Consider the following 20378-nt stretch of genomic DNA (forward strand, 5'->3'; position numbering starts at 1 on the left):
GATTTAAAGTAATTTTTTATATATTGCGTTCTCATAAGAATATTTCTTGAAATAAAATGAGGTAAACAATGGCACAGAAAAGTTTGAATACTAATTGTTAGATAGCTTTAATAAGGTTTTCGTTAATTATTAAAATGCTATACTTTTTAGCATTTTAATAAAAATAAAATCGAATATTTTAACTGTTTAATTTAAATCGGTCACATTTTGGAAAATGTATGACAATAATTTATTTTTGTTAGACAAATGTGAGATTGCACAAATGCTAACAAAAAATAATAATTACAAAAGAAATCGGGGGAACTCCTATTGATGTAGATATGTTTAATTTTCAGCTTTATGATAGAATCTCAGGCCGTGTACCAGCACCGTATCGAGCACCGCAGACGGATGCGGTCCAACGTGCTCGTGAGGTTGAAGAGATCCTTCGGGAAGCAGAGCATTCGGCGGTGCGAAATATCGATAGAGCCGATCTTCGAGAACTTCACGAATTATTGGTCCAGCCGCATATGAGGGTGAGTACATTGTGATTTAAAGTCAGACAATTAACGCTGGAACAAACGACTTGCTTCTGTTACAAGCTAGTCTTTTTGATTTAAATTATTCGTATCAGGACTTTCGATTTTAATTAACTTTCTGAATATATTAAGTGACGCAATACTATAAAAAGAAAGATTTTTATATCAGTTTTACATCTTAATTTACACACAATCACTTTACATGTACGTCACCGGTATTAAGAAAATTGTGAAAAAAGCAATCGATACGTTTTAAATCAATTCTTGATATAAATTCAATTTATTAACGAATAATTTGTGCTTGAAATATTTTTTTGCTTAATGTCGGGAATTGCAATAGCTTGAGATTGCATTGTTGCGTCAAGCAGTTATTGCTAAATCGATCGGTAGCTATGGACTGCGCCGCATTTGTAATTATCCAAGCGTAAACGTAAATCAGGCGCGACTTAATTCGCGTCTATCATTATGTATCAATAACGATTTTTCAATTGTGCACGTGAATGAATCCAATTAATAAGAAAATAGGAAGTATTGATTAATTACAGCTTGAATTATACAAAGTGATTTCTTAAGACTAACTATAAATTGATAGAAGAAGCTATATCGTGTATCTCGTAATCATTATATAATATTTTAACGATATACTCAGAGAGTTAATTAGAATCGAAAGTCCTGATACACTGAGAAAAAATCTAAAAAAATATTTATTAGATAGAATTAGATATTTTTATTTCAATTAAATAAAAATATCTAATTCTAAATAAATATGTGTAAAAAGTAAGTAAATAATGCTATTAGGAGCCACCTAATAAATATTTTTTTGGATTAAAATATTTTTTTCTCAGTGTACGAAACTGTTGAGGTTGTAATTAGTTTTAACTTAACAGCATTCTGACATAATGCTTTTATATCATGATTTTGATTTTCATTAATCTTCAGGATATACTCTCAAAATATTGCTTGATGATAACGGGATATTCTATACATAAAATAATTTGTAAATTAATTCTGATAAGTATTGTCGGAATTTTTAAAGTGTATGATAATTGTTATAAGAATATTTAATTATACGACGATTATTATATTATTTTAGTTGACACAATATGTGCCATCAAATTTTACACGTATGCGAAAATAATTTCGCATATGCACAAGTATGTGTATCACTTGCATGCATTTATGTGGCAATTTATGTGGCAGCGAGATATATTCGGTGGTTTCTAAATATAAAAGCGGTGGCTTCTAAATATAAAAGCCTGTGAAATCCGCGAAAAGATCGATCGGTGTCGGACGATTTGTGTCGGCGATTTTCCGCAAACTATTCCGACGTAGGTATCCCGATAATCGTCTAACCGTGCCGTTGCATTGCTGTTTGTCCTTACAGCGGTGATCACAGTTGGTCCCGCTAGCATATTTATCGCGGGTGTTTGACATTACCGTAGGATATACCGTAAATGGGGCGCGGAAATGTAGGTCGATCGTTAAAATTCTCGGTTAAAAATCCCGTAGCTGTTGCGGAGCGGAGTAGGAAAGGCAGGGAGAAAAGAATTATAGCTTTAGTAAGATAAATGTAGAGAAAAGGAGCGTAAAGCGGTGAGATAGATCGAGAACACGGGATTTAAACGGGCCGCGGAGCGTTCTGATAACTGTCCTCGTTACTAGGCGTCTTATTAATCTCATCTTTATCCTCGAGGATAACGCGATGCTCATTACTTATTTGCACACCTCCGCCTCCGTCCGCGTTTCTGTCTGGTCCTATTTTAGATCGGCGTCTCGAGAAATGGAGAACCCGGTTGCGCCCTTTTACGTGATATTTGGCACTGCGCTCCGGATACGGCCAAAATCGATGTGGCGCCCTACTTCGATTAGCGACACAAGTGGAACGGGCAAAAATAAAAGAGCGTCTGGCGCGAGATGCATTTAATTACATACGTTGAATGGTTTGATGGAGCATGGAGCCTGCAGCTCTCTCGTTTCTTCCGCAAGAACTGATATCGCTACCTATAAATGCTCGAAGGAGTGTTCATTAGAAGAATCCTCGTTCTTTGAATTTAACTTACTTCGATCGTTTCATCTTGAATCGAAGATAACGCGATACGTTCGTCGATCAATGTATTATGTTTTGAAATATGCATTGGGTTGTCGTTCAATATAAAGGTGTTTATCAAAAACGTTATTTATTAAACTTCGATGAAACGTAAGCGTTACATACGATAAGATATAAATGAAGATAAGTTATTTTTTATTATATATATAAAATTTTGTAATTAAATCTAAAATTGATACATAATTAAAATTAGAATCTTTGAATCTCTGTCGTGTAAATCGAGAAAAAAATATATTTAATCGATATCCACGAGAGTGGATAGTAGAACTTGTTGCTTCGTTGAGACAGGAAGTAATATTGTAGCAACAGGATTGATCCATGCACAGCTATACATTAAAATGCATGATAGAAAAAGACAGAGAGCTCTTGATCCATCTACTTACCCGGTACACGATAAGCTTTCAAGGAAAGAATACATTTAATACTTCGGGAAAGATTGATGAAATACATTCAAGGTTTACACCTTGTAACATGTTACATGTCTGCATATATCGCAACATATATATAAAATATATCATAATAAATTATGCATTTGAACAATGCTTTTTTTTAACAAACATATTTTTTTTAAATCGAGAAACCATGCAATGAATTTTTATTGGCCATGTAAAATGTTTCTCAAAATGTAATATTATAATCTAGAAATTAATTTAAATGGAAAATCTTAATATGAAAATGTTGAGGTTGCAGATCGAAGTTGTGCGATAATATCGCGCTTCTTAGCGGCGATCTATTATTGATTTTCGCAATTTAAATAATATTAATTCTGTTTTTTGTTTTTTTAATATCTTTTTAAATGATCTATAATTGCATCAGAATACAAGATAAAATTCCATTTATAATTCTATATACCGTGTAATACGAAAAACATTTAAAGCATTAAAATACATAGATACGTTACAATGCGCGATATATAAAATTATAAATAGAATAGCAGAATCTGATTCAAATTGTTATATGAAGTGAATTTTACTTACAATTACATACATTATAACAATCGGTTGATATTAACAATATTATTATCAACAACGATTTTTGCTTGTTACAGAAAAATTATTTGATTTTTCTTTAATGAAAATTCCCAACCCAGCAACTCAATTATTGCCATGCGATACGAAAAAATCTACAATATAAAACACAAAATGCGCGATAAACTATTCTTGGAAATTTAAAGGAATATTTGGCGTGAATAGATTTTAGAATTTTAAAAGTATTACTTCGAGGTGACGATAATTTGATTGAAGGCATTTTGTTGTCTCACGTCGTACTGCGTGCCATGTTTACAAAAAAAAACCGCCGCTGCGCGCCGAGGTGTTTTCGTAAGGTCGCCGCGCTATCATTCGTACGCCGGCACTCGAACGGACAGGTAGTGGTGCGTGCCCCGCTCCGTATTTCGCCGCATTATCTTTCGGTTTTTCCTACGGATAGTTGACAGATCGTTATCACGCACGATTAATCAATTCGATTGACGATTCGCAAGCGTGTCGAGGTGATAGCTATCGTGCTTCAAATTTCTTGTCAGTTCGTCAAATCATTTACATATAAAGGCCGCGCCGCCGCCGCCGCCGCCGCCGCCGCTCTAGCAAACGCGCGCGCTGCGAGTTTTCGTAAGGCCTGTTCTACAGTACCTACATTGTATATCGCTGTCGGATATCGGAACACACTACGCTGCCGATGATCCAATGAGAAAAGATTGAGAAGTCGTTTCCGAAAAATAATTCTCTCACTGGAGGGAACTTTGTTCACCGTCGCGTCGGCTCCGTAATGCGTTCCGATATCCGACAGCGACATATTGTAGAATAGATCTAACCTATAAGGTTGCTGCACTCTCGTTCGCACGCCGATATAATCGAACGAGCAGGTGGTGGTGCGTGCTGCTCCGTATTTCGTCGCGTTATCTTTCGGAACGTCATCTCGCGCGATTAATTAATTCGATCCGTAATTAAATCCGTATTTTAGTATTTGTTAATGGTACGAATTACGAAATTTGGATATTGAATAGATCGTAGTTTCGCGCAAACTTTTTGGTTGCTTTCCTCGCGTCGTTCTTTCTTTATTTTTATAATATAATTTATAATACAATACGTATCGCGAGCGATTAACGCGCGTCGACAATTTAAAATATTGCGTAAATCTAATTAACTTCGTTTTCGCGAGTGAGTGTTATGTAAGTGCCATGAAGAAGCAATAAAGAAAACTGAGAGGAGGAGGAGGCCGGGGAAGGCATCGGGCAATAGCGGAGCAACCCGAAGGTTAGTAGTTTATTATTTATCTATTATTTATTACACAGATCTTTATCAAACATTTTACAAAAATTTATATTTAAAAAATTTACATTATGTAATTTGTAACACGAATAAAATTTACGTGCAGTAATTATTTTTTAAAATAATTATTTTATTATAACTAATTATAATTTATTATTTTATTATAACTTGAATATATTTATATTTTGCAGATCAACGTTTACTATAACTCCGCTACGCATCGTACCGGTAAATACTTTACCTTTTTATTATAATTTTGAGACATTGTATGTATGAAAATTATATCCTATCTTGTACAAGTAAGATAGATGAAACATGGGATACTAAAAAATAATTGAAAACATTAAAACTTTTTTCTTGACTTAGGTTATTGTTAAATATTAAAAAATTAAGAATGTGAGATGAAAATATAAAAATATATATCTATAGATAAATATAATATCATACATTCGTTGTCTTGGAATAGATACACTAATGTAGACTAATATCTTAATAAATATTTAATTCTGGAATGTATATGAGCTCGATTTATGACAAAGCAATTTTGGTAAAAAAGTTATTCTTAAATTTAGTAAATATATCGTAATTCTCTTCATACCTTTTACCAAGCGCTTATATATCTATATATTTATATATAAGCGAGGGTTCAAAATACACAGTTGAGAACACTACATTAATTTTTATGATATCAAATTCGTTATAATTGATGGAATCTTCGAAGTTATTACATAAATCAATAATAGAAACGAAACAGACAGAGAAGTAAAATAAATTTATAATAGGTAAAATATATTTTTAGAATATAAGCTTTTGTCTAAATCTGTTTCGGTCGTATTTCATGATCGATGAAGATTGGAACAAGATGTTTATATAGTTTCTCTTTTTTCTTTGTGTATATATTTATGTAAAAAGAATTAATTAATATTCGTAAAATACGATAGGAAAAAATTAAAAATTACAATAATATTTATAGCCATGTTTCTTTATTTTCCTTTCCTTTTATTCACAAATATTTTTTTAAATTGAGCTTGCGCTTTGGCTTTCTTATACTCTTCCAGAGTTAAATATTGTATAAATTAGTGTAAGAAAATAATATTTAAGGATTTTATTGATATATATGTCATGAGCATAGAAAAGAAAGGAAATGTTTCACCGTGGCATTGGTAGATATATTCATAGAAATTTATTTAATAAAAAGCGCGTTAAAGATTATTAATTGTATTTATTCTTATAACGTGCCAGATTTATAAATCTTTTATGATCTGTCCATAACTGATAACTTAATTGTATATAACTTGAAGTGGAGTCATATAACACGATCGCGTTAAAACACTCGATATTGAAAAAACCATAATATATTACAATATATTAAAATTAATATAATTGAATATTTTCATTTATCATATACGTATTATACTATTATAGACAATATGTCATCAAAATTAGTTTTAATATAATATATCATACATTTTTTACACCATGTATTTTAACATGACATGTAACTGATTAATTCTGAAATAATGTATAATATATAAAAAGTTCTTTTTTTAACGAAATATATATTTATTATTTTACACATTTGTAATAACAATAATATTGACCAACTTCGATCACTTATGACTTAAAAGTGTATGAAAAAATTATTGTAACCATAATATCTTCATATTAAGATTTTCGCGATTTTAATAAATTTCTAAAATACATTATTAAAATATTGCACACTGGTGCGATACTTGTTCCTATATAAGCATATTAGGATAATATTGTACTTTATGTTCATTTAAGGCGAAAAAGAGTGATATTTTCCGACCCTTTTTAAAATCTTGAGATATTTATTAAAAATTTTGCGTAGTTACATTTATTTAAATTATAATACATAAACTTTAATAAAATTACTAAATTAATTAATTTTGAATATCTTTTGTCTATAAACTTATAACTCATAAATTGAATGTTACAATTTCAAAACTCTTTTAAGCTTTGCTATTATCTTAATTGCTACAAAAAGTGATTAGTTTATTTATGATATACAACAAAGAAAGAAGTAAAAATAGTCAAAGCAATATTAATAAACCAAAAAATATTTATATTATTAAATAAGTGGTCTCCGTTATAGTGACTTTAAAATTATATACATATAATCAGTATTTTTTAGGAAAGAGGCTAGTTTGCAGGTTTATAATAAACGCTAATTATTTTTAAATAGCACAGAGTATGATAGGAAAAAAGGTTTACAAACATTGTAGGAAAGGCGTTGCGTGGATACGTATTGATTTTATACGATATTCGCGCTTCCCTATACAACGATGTAATAACATTAGAATAATCATTTTACGCTAATTTGTTTTACGCTAATTGGTTTCGCAAAAATTAACGGGGATGCAAGAGATGTATTTTATGGTATCATTTTAAATCGATAATATTTTTTCTTATCCTTAATTTTTTTATTCTGAAGTAAGCACAACTTTTCTTAATTAGACGTCTTTTATTCGCGGGATTAACTCCTGATTAACCATCTTAACTATTCGTTAGATCTAGTTCACTTCATTATCACAATGTGTACCGAAGTTCATATCAAGCACTAGAAAGGTCTGTAAAAGCGGGAGGGATGTTCCCAGAGTGATAATACTTGTCGCAAGACCCACTTGGGCAGTTGAACGAGCGGTACGAGGGTACGTGGGTACGAGGTACGGAAAAGTCGGAAGAAAGTATCCGCCGGGGTTGAAACTGGATCACGATTGATTGGCGCCGTATCGTCCGTCGTCCGGCGGCGTACGCAACGCGTCGCAACCCCGTCCGGTGGTGGCAGCTACCGGCGCTGGCTGACGGTACTGCGAAACGGTCGCGCACGTCGGTCCGATGCGGGGGTGGCATGGCGCTCGGTGCTCCGTGCTCCGCGCTATAGCGAGCCGTTGTGCAGGAGGGTGGTGGGCGAAAGGAAGGATCTGACGTACGGGGCGGGTGGCCCCCGAAGGGGTCGCGGGAGGGGTTTTACTGGAGCCGGGGGGGGTGGGTGGCGGGCGTCAGGGCAGGAGAGCTAGTATGCCGCAGAACGTAGATCGCGAGCGACGCGTTCCGCACCCCTCTGTTCCACACACATACAGGTTCTGCGTTGACGACGACGACGACGTCAACGTGGACTCGCCGCAAGCCGATCGTGCTCGCGCAGCACGTGGAGGTGGCTCGCGGAGGATCGCTCGTCGTTGACGCTCGACGCGACCGACCGCGGAGGACGTGTGACGACGACGTGTCTGAGCTCGGCGCGGCCCGCGCGATCGCCGCCACCGCTGCCGCCACCGACGAGGTCGCAAATCGCGCGTGCCGAAGGGTAGTCGCGGAGGAGGTGCTCGCGTCGTGGCCGCGCGCGATCCGTAAACAAGCAGTAGTGTAGCCATATCCCCGACCCGACCTCTCGCGAGCATAACGGCACCCTCTACGGCCTCCACTATACTCGCGGCGTTGCGCAGCGCCGGCTTTCGTGTGTTACCGTACTCCAGTGATACACCTTGGTGCTCGGTTCCGGTACCGCGCGAGAGAGAGTGTCAGATCACTCCGTCTCAATGTGCGTTACGTCACTCCTCCATCTTAGTGAACGACTCTGAAAATACACACCGTGTCGTAGGTTGAAGCTGGTCTCAGTTTTCGCGGTTGCTAATCCTCCCCATTCACGACCACGATGCCGACCTCGCGTTAGGACCTCCCTCTCCTATAGATCGCTTCAGTTGCTCGCTAATCGAGTAGCTCGATCGCCAATCGGTTGACTCGCATCTGGTGTCACATGGTTGTTTAGCAATGCCGCGATTTTATCTTATTCATATTTAGCTTGACTTGGTGTTCGATTTGAGTCTTGTATGTATTGATGTATCATCTGTTTGCCCAGCGGAATTTAAGTGAAACTATATATACATATATATATTTTTATACATATTCATATCTCGAGGGATTTGCGTAAAGTTCGTTTCGTAGCTCGCTCACGCGTGGCGTGCGTTATATATACAAATGGGAAAAGATGATGATATAAAATTATAATGAGTTTTCTTATCCCTTTTTGTTTTAAGATCACTCGCGTGTAATAATTATTTTCTTATAATCTAATTAGAAACTATCTTCTATAATATATAACCTTTGGCATAACTTGAAAGATTAACTTTTCTAGGACACTGATTTCATTATAGCTCTATTTTTAACAAAGTTACAAAGTTATTTTATTTATACATTGTAAAAGGGAGTATTGATTATAACACACGTACATGAATGAATGAAAATAATAACCGAATATATTTAGATATGTATCTCTTTGTTTAGTAATTAATTTGCTAATGAGTATGATTAATATCAATATATTTAACACTTAATTATAATAAATTCAAATAATTTATGTCCAATACAAAATATCACATCATCTTCCTCCCATTTTGCCATTTTGCCCGTTTCATGAAATGCCAAACAATATCAATCCGTTTGACATTCCATCATTGTGACATTCGTGCAAAGCTTTATAAAAATCTACGTGCGTGCCATTTCCCAACTAGCGCAAACGGACAAGTACGACACATACGTTTTTCCGTTGTCGGCAAACTGCTTCAGTGTACAAATGAAGTTATCAGTTCGTGTCGCTGGTGGAAGCAATCTTGCCGACGTTTCGTTAGCTGCCGCTGGCCGCGGCCGTTGATAAATTTGATCGCGGCAGAAGTCTTCGTTGAACGAAAACCAATAATTTTGCAGCTTCCTCGAACAGCCTAATCGTATTCGTTACCCGTCCTACTATATTGATTTCCTTCGATCGTTACCTCTCAAACTGTGCTCGCCTTTGTTATAATTGATTTATTTTATTAAGCAGTAGCAGCTCGATCTTATCTTACTATTTTATGCGAACGGGTCTTGATACGGGTCACTGACATTAGCGACAGATTTTTGCAGTTTGGCTCTAACAAAACTCGAGTTGGCACAGTTGCACGCGCGAGTGGACAAAACGATATATGTATACACGTATGTACATATCGTACGCATGTCGGAATTGTCGCTTTCGAATTTATCCTCTTTCGGACGAACTAGATTGTCGTTGCTATTGTTAACATAGCCCATCAAAAATCGAATCTAAAATCAAAGTAACAAAATGTATGTCTCTAATATAGGTATTTAAGTACTAATATCAATAAATGCTTTTTTTGACATTGAAATTAATACAAAATATAATATACAGGATATTGCTTTAACTATATTTTTTATAGTTAGAGGATTATACTAGAGTCGATTTTAGAGTCGATAAATAAAAAATACAATATAATTAAACTTTAAATTATATTTCTGTTAAAATATCTATAGACTTTAGATAAATTTTTTTAAAAACGTATTTTAACAACATGCTTGACAATTAATTTGTCACAGATATTTTCAAATTCTAATATTAAATAATTTAAAATTTGTATTATAATTGGGGTATTACTTTATTTTAGTGAGTTTTATTTGTTTCGTTATCATGTATCGTTTATTTATTACAATTAGCCGCTACAAATATCTATACGAATTGGAATGACAGAGAAAATAAATAGCTTGTATTACATTGTTAATTACTATGATAATACAGATGAATAGCTTGAATTACATTATCCACATAAATGCATCTTATCGATAGAGCTTTTTTAATAAAGGGTTGTTTTACTTCTGCAAATTGTAATATCTAAAACTTTGCAATTGTCCGGAAATGCCAATTACCTACAGCCGAAGTTCGCCGTGTGGTTAGCCAACTGTATAACGCGCAGCATCTTTAGTCTAATGAGTTCTGTTCTCTATCGTCGCGTTCGCTTGATAGAGCAGGAAAGCTTCCAACTCTCATCGACCCGAATTTCTGTACTTTTATTAAAGTTAAAAGTTGCGTATTATCCAGTTATTAGACTGTTCTTTGTTTTCTGCTATCATTTCTCTGGCATAGTGAACTAAGCGTGTCCGAAAGCGGGATAAAACTCGCTCAGGCGTAATAGGCAATATATTTTCGAAAGTAAATCTTTATCAACGAGAAATAACATATAGTTTCGTTTCTTAGTTAGAAAATCCACTTCATGTCTGACATGTTTTATTTCTTTCATAAATAGTCTTGTTTCGTGCTTTGCTTTGTAGCAAGTTTAAATATCCTGTTTTATTGCTATATATTACTTTTTTTATTAAAATGTATATTTATAAGAAAAATGCCATTTTTAGATAAAAACTCTGCAAATCTTCCCAATAATTTTTTGTTGAATACAAATCTCGGATAATCGATGACAAATAAAACAGTATATTGCATGTATAATTTATAAAGTTAAATAAAATTAATACAAATCGCTAAATACTAAAAAAATGAATAAAACTATAGTGAAAAAATGAAATAAATAAATAAAATACAATAAAACACGATGTAAAATGAATGACGAAGTAATCAAATAATTTTCTTTGCCGGACTCTTTTGTCTTGTGGAAAATCGCAGCGCTCCTATACGGTAGTGCATTGATTGGATTTTGTACAGGGAGAGTACGGGCGGATGACTAATGGCGGCAAGGCGGAATGCATGGCGAGTGGCAGATTTTTGAGAATGGAAAGGAAGCGCAAATTCAGAGAATGTGTGGGTTTGTGTGTGTGTGTGTGTGTGTGTGTGTGTGTGTGTGTGTAGTGAATTGATGGAGTCGTTGATGTAGGACGGTGGGAAACCAACACTCGTATACACACGTACAGAGCAAACCTCTTCTTAAGCGGCTTTCTATCTCTTTCCCTTCGGCGATTTTGCACTTACCTACCTCATCCCTCGCGCTTCTCTCAACGCTCTTAGTTCCTTGATACTCCCGTATTCTCTACAGACTCGTTGTACTTATTCCACCAAATTTACGCACATTTTTCTATCGCACCCCAAGGTATAAAAAAAGATATTTTAAGTTCTCGTTTGTAAAGGCTAAAAGAAACTTTTCTTGTTTGACCTTGGAAAGGTATTTTTGCTACTCACGTTGCTGTTTTTATTTAATCTATACTGAATAGAAATTACAGTTAAAATGTCATATTTTGCGGTTTTTTCAATTTTCACTATTGAACGCGTATATTATTGTAGATCTAATGAATTTGTGGCCGGAAGCTTTCATATCCAGTTATGTCAGTGACATCCAATTTACGCTTATATATATATATATATATATATATATGTATATATAAATTATCCTAATATTTATTTGAAAATACAGACGTAACTTTATGAGTATGACATGAGTAATTATTGATTATGTAGATTGACTACTTACTTTAATATTATTACGAGTTTCTGATAGCAATTAATACCACCTATAATTGATGTCGCATTATTCCGTGATGAATTATATCAATTTAATAATAACGATAGCCAGATTATTCAATCAATTATATGAAATTAAAATCGATAGCGCTTAAATCGCCGAGGTAGTGGCGTGAGCTTGGAACATTTCGTTGAAAGATGATATATATACATACATATTAACATACACATATATACATATATGTATATGTTGTAATGCTAGGACGAGGTGTGATATCCAATGTCTAGAAAGAATATTTCTCGCTCGACTTGAAACTTTATCATTGAAACTTGGCATTCATCTCGACAGGATTGGCCGGCATTGTTCCAACGCGTTCAATCAGAAACAGAACTAGTATGAAAGTTCAACCGATGCGACAAGAATTGTGATATAAAACATTGCGCTATTACGTGGAATATAGAAAATGATATCGCGTAAAAGATTTTTTTAATTGGCAAAACAATAACATCTTGGATTCGATGATGCTAATAAATTGAATGTAATATAACGTATGTGACGGCACACGAGAGTTTCGAAGAAGAGATTCTTTTCCTGGGAAGTAAGTTAGATATACGTGTGTCGATTCGTGAATCAATATGACTAACGTCATGCGCGCGGAAGTGGGACGGGAAGGATATGTGGCGAAACGAAGATCTGGCAGTTGACGGAGGACGATATTGCATATTGTGCCGAGATTGGATTCGTATGTAAATGCACGGGAAATCCTGTAGCTTCCGGTATAGTCCCTTTTTTTCAGAGTAATCCGATACTTTCCCGTCCGACGACGCACGCATCCCACGTCCACTTTCGCCGATTAGTCGAGTCAACGCCTAAAGGGATTGCGGGCTTCCAGGTAGAGAAGGTGGAGAAACATATAAAATAGAGCATTATTCGCGATCGAATGGCTAATGCGGCGGAAATAATGAAACTTTATAAATCGGCCGTGAAGAAAGGTTTAAATAATGTTGTCCGCGTGCGCAAGTGGATGTCTTTCTTTCGATGCATATCTTGACCGCGAATCAATTAATGCCGATGGCATCTGTAAGTAAGAAGAATGAGGTTGCTTAGCTAGGAAATTACCGGTCTGAATGCGTAATGGGGCGCTATTTCTTCGGGCTTTAGCCACGAATTGAATCGAGCAATTAAATAGGACAGCTTTAACAGGAGTCAGCTTTTCCTGACTGCAGTTTTAGATGTAGGTAGATACTATAGGTATATTGATTACTTTATCCGAACAGGCGTATAGCCGACAATAATTATATCTTCCGTATGCGAAAATAAGAAAAGAACGAAAACGCAATTCTGAATATTTTGCAAGCGAATAACATGTATGCAGGCAATATTTTTTTTACGGTATTATGTTTTGTTACGATTACGTTTAGCCTGGATTAAAGTCGTCTTTGATTACACATCAAGATTGGTCGCACCACTCGATACTAAAATCGCGCTCTCCAATATCGGCGATACTTTACATTCTCTATTTTGCATTATTTATATTATACATTCTCTATATTTCATGTTTGTTGCAATGAATATCCATTTACTGCGTGCTAAGACGAAACTTACGGCGCAATTCAATTTTATGTTGTGCTACGTATCTCAGAATATATTTTGCATAGGAAGGCTTACCGATTTTCATCTTGTAGGAGGCAATAAACAGTGTTTCTTGTTATCATAAAGTATAGTATTCGTGCTTCATAACTTATACGTCATGTTACATCGTGTACAGAAGCTAACTTCTTACTTCATAAGAAAGAAACCAGTTCACACTGTCTATGGTAATACGAATATATACGACCTTATAAGATCTCGCGTGTACAAAGTAAAAACTCGGAAAGAAAAGGCGAACATTTTTAGACACTGCCAATCCTTTAAGAAGCTCTGTTCGGAAACTGAGTCTTGACCGTCACGAAGGAAACAGCGAAAGAGCGTAGCGAAAGGAAAGAACCCACGTTGTGGAATGAGAATTTAAGCAAATGGAAGTACAAAAGTGCATGCTGGTACATAAGGAAAGGGTCGCGAGAATGCACGACGGTGGAAACTTTCGTGCGGGTTGCAAGAGAAAGGATAAATGCATCGCAGTACTTCAACGTTTAGAATACACATTATTTTTTTTTTTACAGGACGTTGGCTGTAATAATACTTCTCTTCTTTGAAGAATATGAAATTCAGAACTTATTTGCTATCGAAAATAATCTCCATTACGCTGTAGATAAATCCTTCATTAGAGAAAAGTATAAAATAAGCGCGTATATTAAAACAATATATTAAGACATACGTAATTACAACATTTGAAACCAATCACGTTTGAAAAAAGTAACATGCAAATTGCTCTTACAAAACTTAATACAAAATTGCGGTTATATTAATTCTCTAATTCTATTCGCCAATATTAGTTTGTTCGAAACAGAAGTAAGCTATCTGTCTGTAGAATAACGCCTCGCGGCTTTATTTTAACTCGCACTAACTGTGATCCTCTCTAATATGCAAGTTGCGCATCCTATTTCTGTGCTACACAAACATCATATACGTGATACAAGTTTTGAGCACCATGGATGGAAAGCGCATAATATAGCCACGCTATTTTGTATTCAACGCGTACATGTCTCTTTTCCATCCTGATCTCGCTACATTGATTCTCGATCACCCCTTAGAGCGATGCTTTCACATCTTGGATTTCTTCCAAAGTAAAATTTCCTTCAAAATTAACTCGTTTCTCATTCCGCAATCGCAATTCACTTCACGTTACACCTCAAATTAGAGCCAAGCTAATGAGCAGTCGGCAAGATCCAAGAAAATTTTTTGGCAAATGTCTAGCGATTTGGGCGATAATCCCGAGATTCTTATGAGATTTTTAAAACCAACCGGAAATTTCCTCTAACGTTTTGCTTCATATTGTTTTTTTTATATTACTCGAAATCTTGTTACTCCGCTTGTAAAAACAAAGTATAATTAAAGTTTTTTAGAGAACGGCTATTTTTTAAAACTCAAGAACTACAAAATTTTTCAATTTTACTAAGTTATAATTAAATTGCACGTCCCTGCTTTAATATTAAACACCATTTCTTTCGTTGTGGGAATTACGTAGGGAACAGTAGGAAATTAGGAATTATGTATAAATTAGATCTACGATTAAATGTATTTTAATGTTACGTATTCATTCTAATCTCGAGATTACAACACAACGACGTACATTTATTTGCATTTAACTAAGCGCACTATAATTACGATCTATAATCCACATATATGAACAATAATTCATGCCTGAGCACATTTACATATTATTATTAACATATTATTATTAGTTCTCTTTAATAAGCTTTCGTATACGTCGAAATTTCCCTTTCATATTACCATTTCACATGCAGATTATCATTTAACTTCGCATGAAATATCACAGAAACACAGAATACGCAATTCTTATCTTCTTTCTGACGTCGTTTGCGCGGCTTCTTAATCTTCTCTGTTTTTAACTTTCTTAATAGTTTGCGCAGTATATATATGTATATACATAGCTTCTTGATTTACTTGCATTCTCGAATCTATAAACAATAAGATATGACTGATCTGCCAATTAAAAGTCTTTAAAACTTTGTCTTATATTCTACATAACAATGCAATGTTTCATTTTATAGTTCTTGTCGTATCGGATAAACTTTCAAGCTGGTCTTGTTCTTGATTACAATACACATATACATTATAACGCCGTTACACGTTTATATTGAATGTATAAAATTTATTTAATTTAGGTTGACAAATACAATGCCTATAATCTATTTCTAAAATTCGTACAAATACACTCTATCTATTTTTAAATTACGCGAAGAAATTAGCCTTGGGCGATTTCGAAATTTCAGCGTATTTCAAATGGCCGCCTTGATATTGTCATTGTATCCTACTGTTGGATTTTACGCAGGAATAATTTACGGGCTTCTCTCTCTCTCTCTCTCTCTCTCTCTCTCTCTCTCTCTCTCTCTCTCGCTCGCTCGTTCGCTTGGTGTCACACTGTTCTTTCAGTGAATTGCAGTCGTGTGCAGGTCTTTATTACTCCTCGCGCGATTCTCGGGGTCTTCCTGTTTACATAAAGCCGTTGTACGTTACGTAGATGCACGCTGAAGACATTAGAAGTTTGTATGTATAGCGGCATGCAGTTCAGTGCTCATGTTGCACTGGTTAGCGTTAAGCCAAGAGTTATGATATTCAGAGTGAGACAAGTCTCGGTCTGAGATAGTGTCGCTAACGCGCACCGCTCCAATTCTGACTATTCTATCTTCCGTAATCTCATACATACGCAACTACGAATTAACGCTAATTAGCTAATTATCTATAATCTCAATCTTAAACAGTAGACAACGCTTAACGCGGAGCGAACTTATGATCGACGAAATGCATCACGAAATAAAATTTTTACTGTTCAAACATTTGATTTCGTTGGCATTCAGCATTTATCGCAGCTGCCGGAGCAATATCGATCTTCTTCCTTCGTTTCCCTTAGCGTTACGTGGGAGGAAAATAAATATCAGTTCCTCTCACGCGGATGAGAGTAGTCCCAAGTGAAACGCGCGGACATCTCGAGCGACGTGTGTGTGATCGATCGAGCGTCCGAGTCGGATTGTCACTATGTGAACTATGTTGAACGCGGTTTGCGCGCCGGGCGATGACGGACCACGCGTGAGGCTACATCGCTATGTTGCTGTGTCCGCGTGCCGTGTCGCCGCCCGTTCTTCACGCGTGACCGAGGTGATGACGACGACGACGACGACGACGATGATGTAGCCGCCCGCGGGACGACGCGACAACGCGCCACGCACAACGTGGCCGGTGGCCTGGCAGTGGAAGAGGTTGCGGCGCTTAATGCGATGTGAGGTTCGTCATGAACCACCCCGCGACCCGGGACCCGCTTGGCTCCAGGTCGCCGGGATGCTGCTATCACACGTGGACCCCGCAGGTCTGCCCGCCATGCAGGATCTGCCAGAGGCCGGTCTTGAGCCTGCAGCCTTGCGTGCTGCGACGCCCGGCGCTCTACTCGTATCCGTCCGTCCGGGAGCCGGAGCGCCGTCACGAGTGCCACCCGGATTTCCAGCAAGAACGCCATCAGGATTACCGTCAGGAGCATTATCAAGAGTATTCACAGGAGTATCATCGGTACGAACGCCCACGGCGGCAGCGGTCGTTCGAGGCGCTGTCGCCGCGTCGTCGGGACGTTGACATCGCCGACGGTCGACCGGCCTCGAATCCTTATTACCACACTCATCCGCCCCCGAGCTCGTCGACCGGTTATCCCTTGAATAGATCCGCGAGCGTGGTCCGCCTAGGTTCGCCCGGTGGATCACTCGGTCAACGCTCTCCGGGAGCGCGCGTCGCGAAACCGCCCGGTCTTGATCAGGCCCACCGATGGATCGGCGAGGAGACCAAGAGATCCTTACCATCGCACGTCTACAAATATTATCTCGCTCACACGAAGGAGTACCACCGGCAAAATATCAAGGTAATTAACGCTCGTTCGCGAGATCAACAATCGGCTGACGTGGAGGAAGATTAATTAATCCGGATAGTCGGTATGGCATGTACCTCTAGAGGGGAGAGGATTTCCCGCTTAATTATTTATACATATAAGTATTGGAACGTTTCCCTCTCGTATATATGTGTTGCGTGATATTTCGTTACAAAGTCAAAAAGTTGCCGGTTTAATTGGATATTACACTATTCCATGTTTTTCTGCGTAATCCTATATCACGTATGTAGTGTTATTGATTTTTTTCTCGCAATGTTTATAAAATTCGTAGAAGTAATCAAACTCAATTTACGAGCCACGCAATCATTAATACTCTTTAATTTTCTGACAGATGTCGGAGTATTTTTCATATATAGTTTATGTCATAATATTGAATGGAAATAACATGTCTTTGTCACATCGCGTACTCTATATGAGATAAAGCGAATTATTTTTTAAATATTTTGCACGTGTCTCGCTTATTTGCCGAAGGATCATAAATTTGTTCTTAATTTCATAATAGTTCTAGTACGTTTCACTCTGCAGATAGTTGAAATTTTATCACGGTTGGAGTTTTATAATCACTTTAGCTTGCTATTTAATGGATTGAAATCACATGTTATGCGGTTTCACTGATTTTAAAGTTCTGTTCTAGCATACCACTTTCCATTAAGAATCTTTAATAGCGTTTTTCTTTGGCAGAACTGGTGCGCACTCAGTGTACATTAAAGCCGTTGTACACAAATCAACGTAATGTGTATGTTTAATATAAACGGGTTAAGTCACGAAAGCCTTAATATTCCTTATTGTACTGTTTGGTAAAATATGTATTGGCTATTTTATCAATTAAAATATTTGCATTATACTTTAAATATTAAAGATTAAATCAGTGTACAACGGCTTTAATGTGCACTAAGTGCGCACTAGTTCTGCCAATAAAAAACGCTATAAATCTCTAAACAATTACGGTAATTTATGCAACGAAGTATAAATCCAGTTATATTTATCTACACGACAATAATTGCCATCATTAAGTGATGTTAGACCTTATTTTTAGTTTATTTCATTTCCTCAGCATCTGAGGCAGAATATTAAAATAATTATCTTCTATCCGAGATTTAATTATTGGATACGTAGAACTCGTAGAAGCAGCAGCTAATTAATCATCATTATCTCGGTCCCGCGCACGAGTTTTCGTGATTTAAGATTCAGATGAGAAAAGCGTTTGCGTTGCTAGTCTCTGCAGAAAGTAGTTTAAAGAAAGATCTTGGATAGAATGCTCTATTCCAACTGGAATTACGGTTCGAGGATACTTCGCATCGCTATACTATCAGGATATTCTATCCAAGAATTGCGTTTAGCGAGATGGAAGAACGGTCTGCATATCACAGAAAAGTAAACAGAAAGGATTTCATTGAGATAGGTTTTTCCTTTTTTTTTTTGAAATAAGTAATTTATAATGTACTGTTCATTATGCAATATGTAACATATTTGAAGAATTTTGATTTTAGTATTATGATTTCGTTAATATAACAATTTTTAACCATTTGACTCGAAGTAAACTATAAAATTTGTCATTAAAAGAATTGCTGGTAAAATAAAAGCGCAATAAGATTAAGGTAACGATGCTCTCTCTCTCTCTCTCTTAAAAATTGGAACAAATCCAATTAATTTTTGCATAATATTTAGCTTAATTGAAATTCAGGATACGGGGATAAGTGTGCTCTAATCATAATTACGATGATCCAAGTTACGAGCTCATTTATGTGCGCACACACATGTATTATAATACAGCTGCATATAATAAATCCACTTTATTTGAAATATAAATGATAATTTAGGGAAAATATACTGTAGCAAGAGTAAGAGCAAAGCTTGGCGATGGAAATAAAATTCCGTCTGGTAATTTGTTCAGAGATATTTACGGAGAAAAATTGTTGCTCGCGCTCGTAATCCAGCGTGAGTTTTCCATAATTTTGCTTTTGCTGGTAACGTGCGCCTTGTGTACACGTATTTCTATTAAAGTTACATTTTCGTTATAATATTTGCCATCGTGAGTGTCGATCGTAAATTATCATACCGTTGTCGCTATCGTGATATTTGCCGCACGAGCAAGTACCCTTGAGTTTTCTAGTACCATGAAATGTATGTGAGTATAGCACCTGAGCGCGGCTCAAACACGCTTCAAAGAGGAAAAGTCCGGGCTTAAACGAACCGTCATTTTTCGTCTGCATATTTCGTTATAAAATACAAAGTACTTAGTTCGCACTCGAAGCGTTACGAACGTCTTTTCCATTTATCACGCTCTACTATTTGTTATTAGAACTCCGCGAAACGACGATGAAGAGTTAAATTTAATTATCAAAGAATGAATCTCGAATTTTTCTTAAGCGATCCATTTTTAAGCAATTCAAACAATTTAACATACTTTGACTAATTATTATCGGATGAAGCGAAATTTTGATTAATTGAGAGTTTCCATGCAAGAGGAATGTGGGTCAAAAATCTCCTTTTGAGAAAAATATGACTTTTTAACAGTATATAAATATACAAACAAAAAATGCAAACATATTATTTATATCATTTTAAAATAAAAATTCAATACAAAAAAACAAATTGCGATATAAATGTTACCTAAATATTTATATTGCAATTTTGTTTTTTGTATTAAATTTTTATTTAGTCGCGACGGACTTTTTG

General features: G+C 36.0%; 1 protein-coding gene across 10 annotated transcripts in view; it reads left to right on the top strand.

Moving 5' to 3' along the window:
- Window positions 1-20378, top strand: part of LOC112455451 (peripheral plasma membrane protein CASK) — a 182175-nt gene that overhangs the window by 33988 nt on the left and 127809 nt on the right. For all 10 annotated transcript variants that reach the window (XM_025017366.1, XM_025017392.1, XM_025017415.1 and 7 more), the window contains one exon: window positions 336-515. In XM_025017366.1, coding sequence (XP_024873134.1) covers window positions 336-515 — 180 coding nt within the window. The remainder of the gene's footprint in view (window positions 1-335; window positions 516-20378) is intronic.

The sequence above is a fragment of the Temnothorax curvispinosus genome, unplaced genomic scaffold (genome assembly GCF_003070985.1).
Source record: "Temnothorax curvispinosus isolate PA1 unplaced genomic scaffold, ASM307098v1 QBEX01000525.1, whole genome shotgun sequence".
Classification (NCBI taxonomy): Eukaryota; Metazoa; Arthropoda; class Insecta; order Hymenoptera; family Formicidae; genus Temnothorax; species Temnothorax curvispinosus.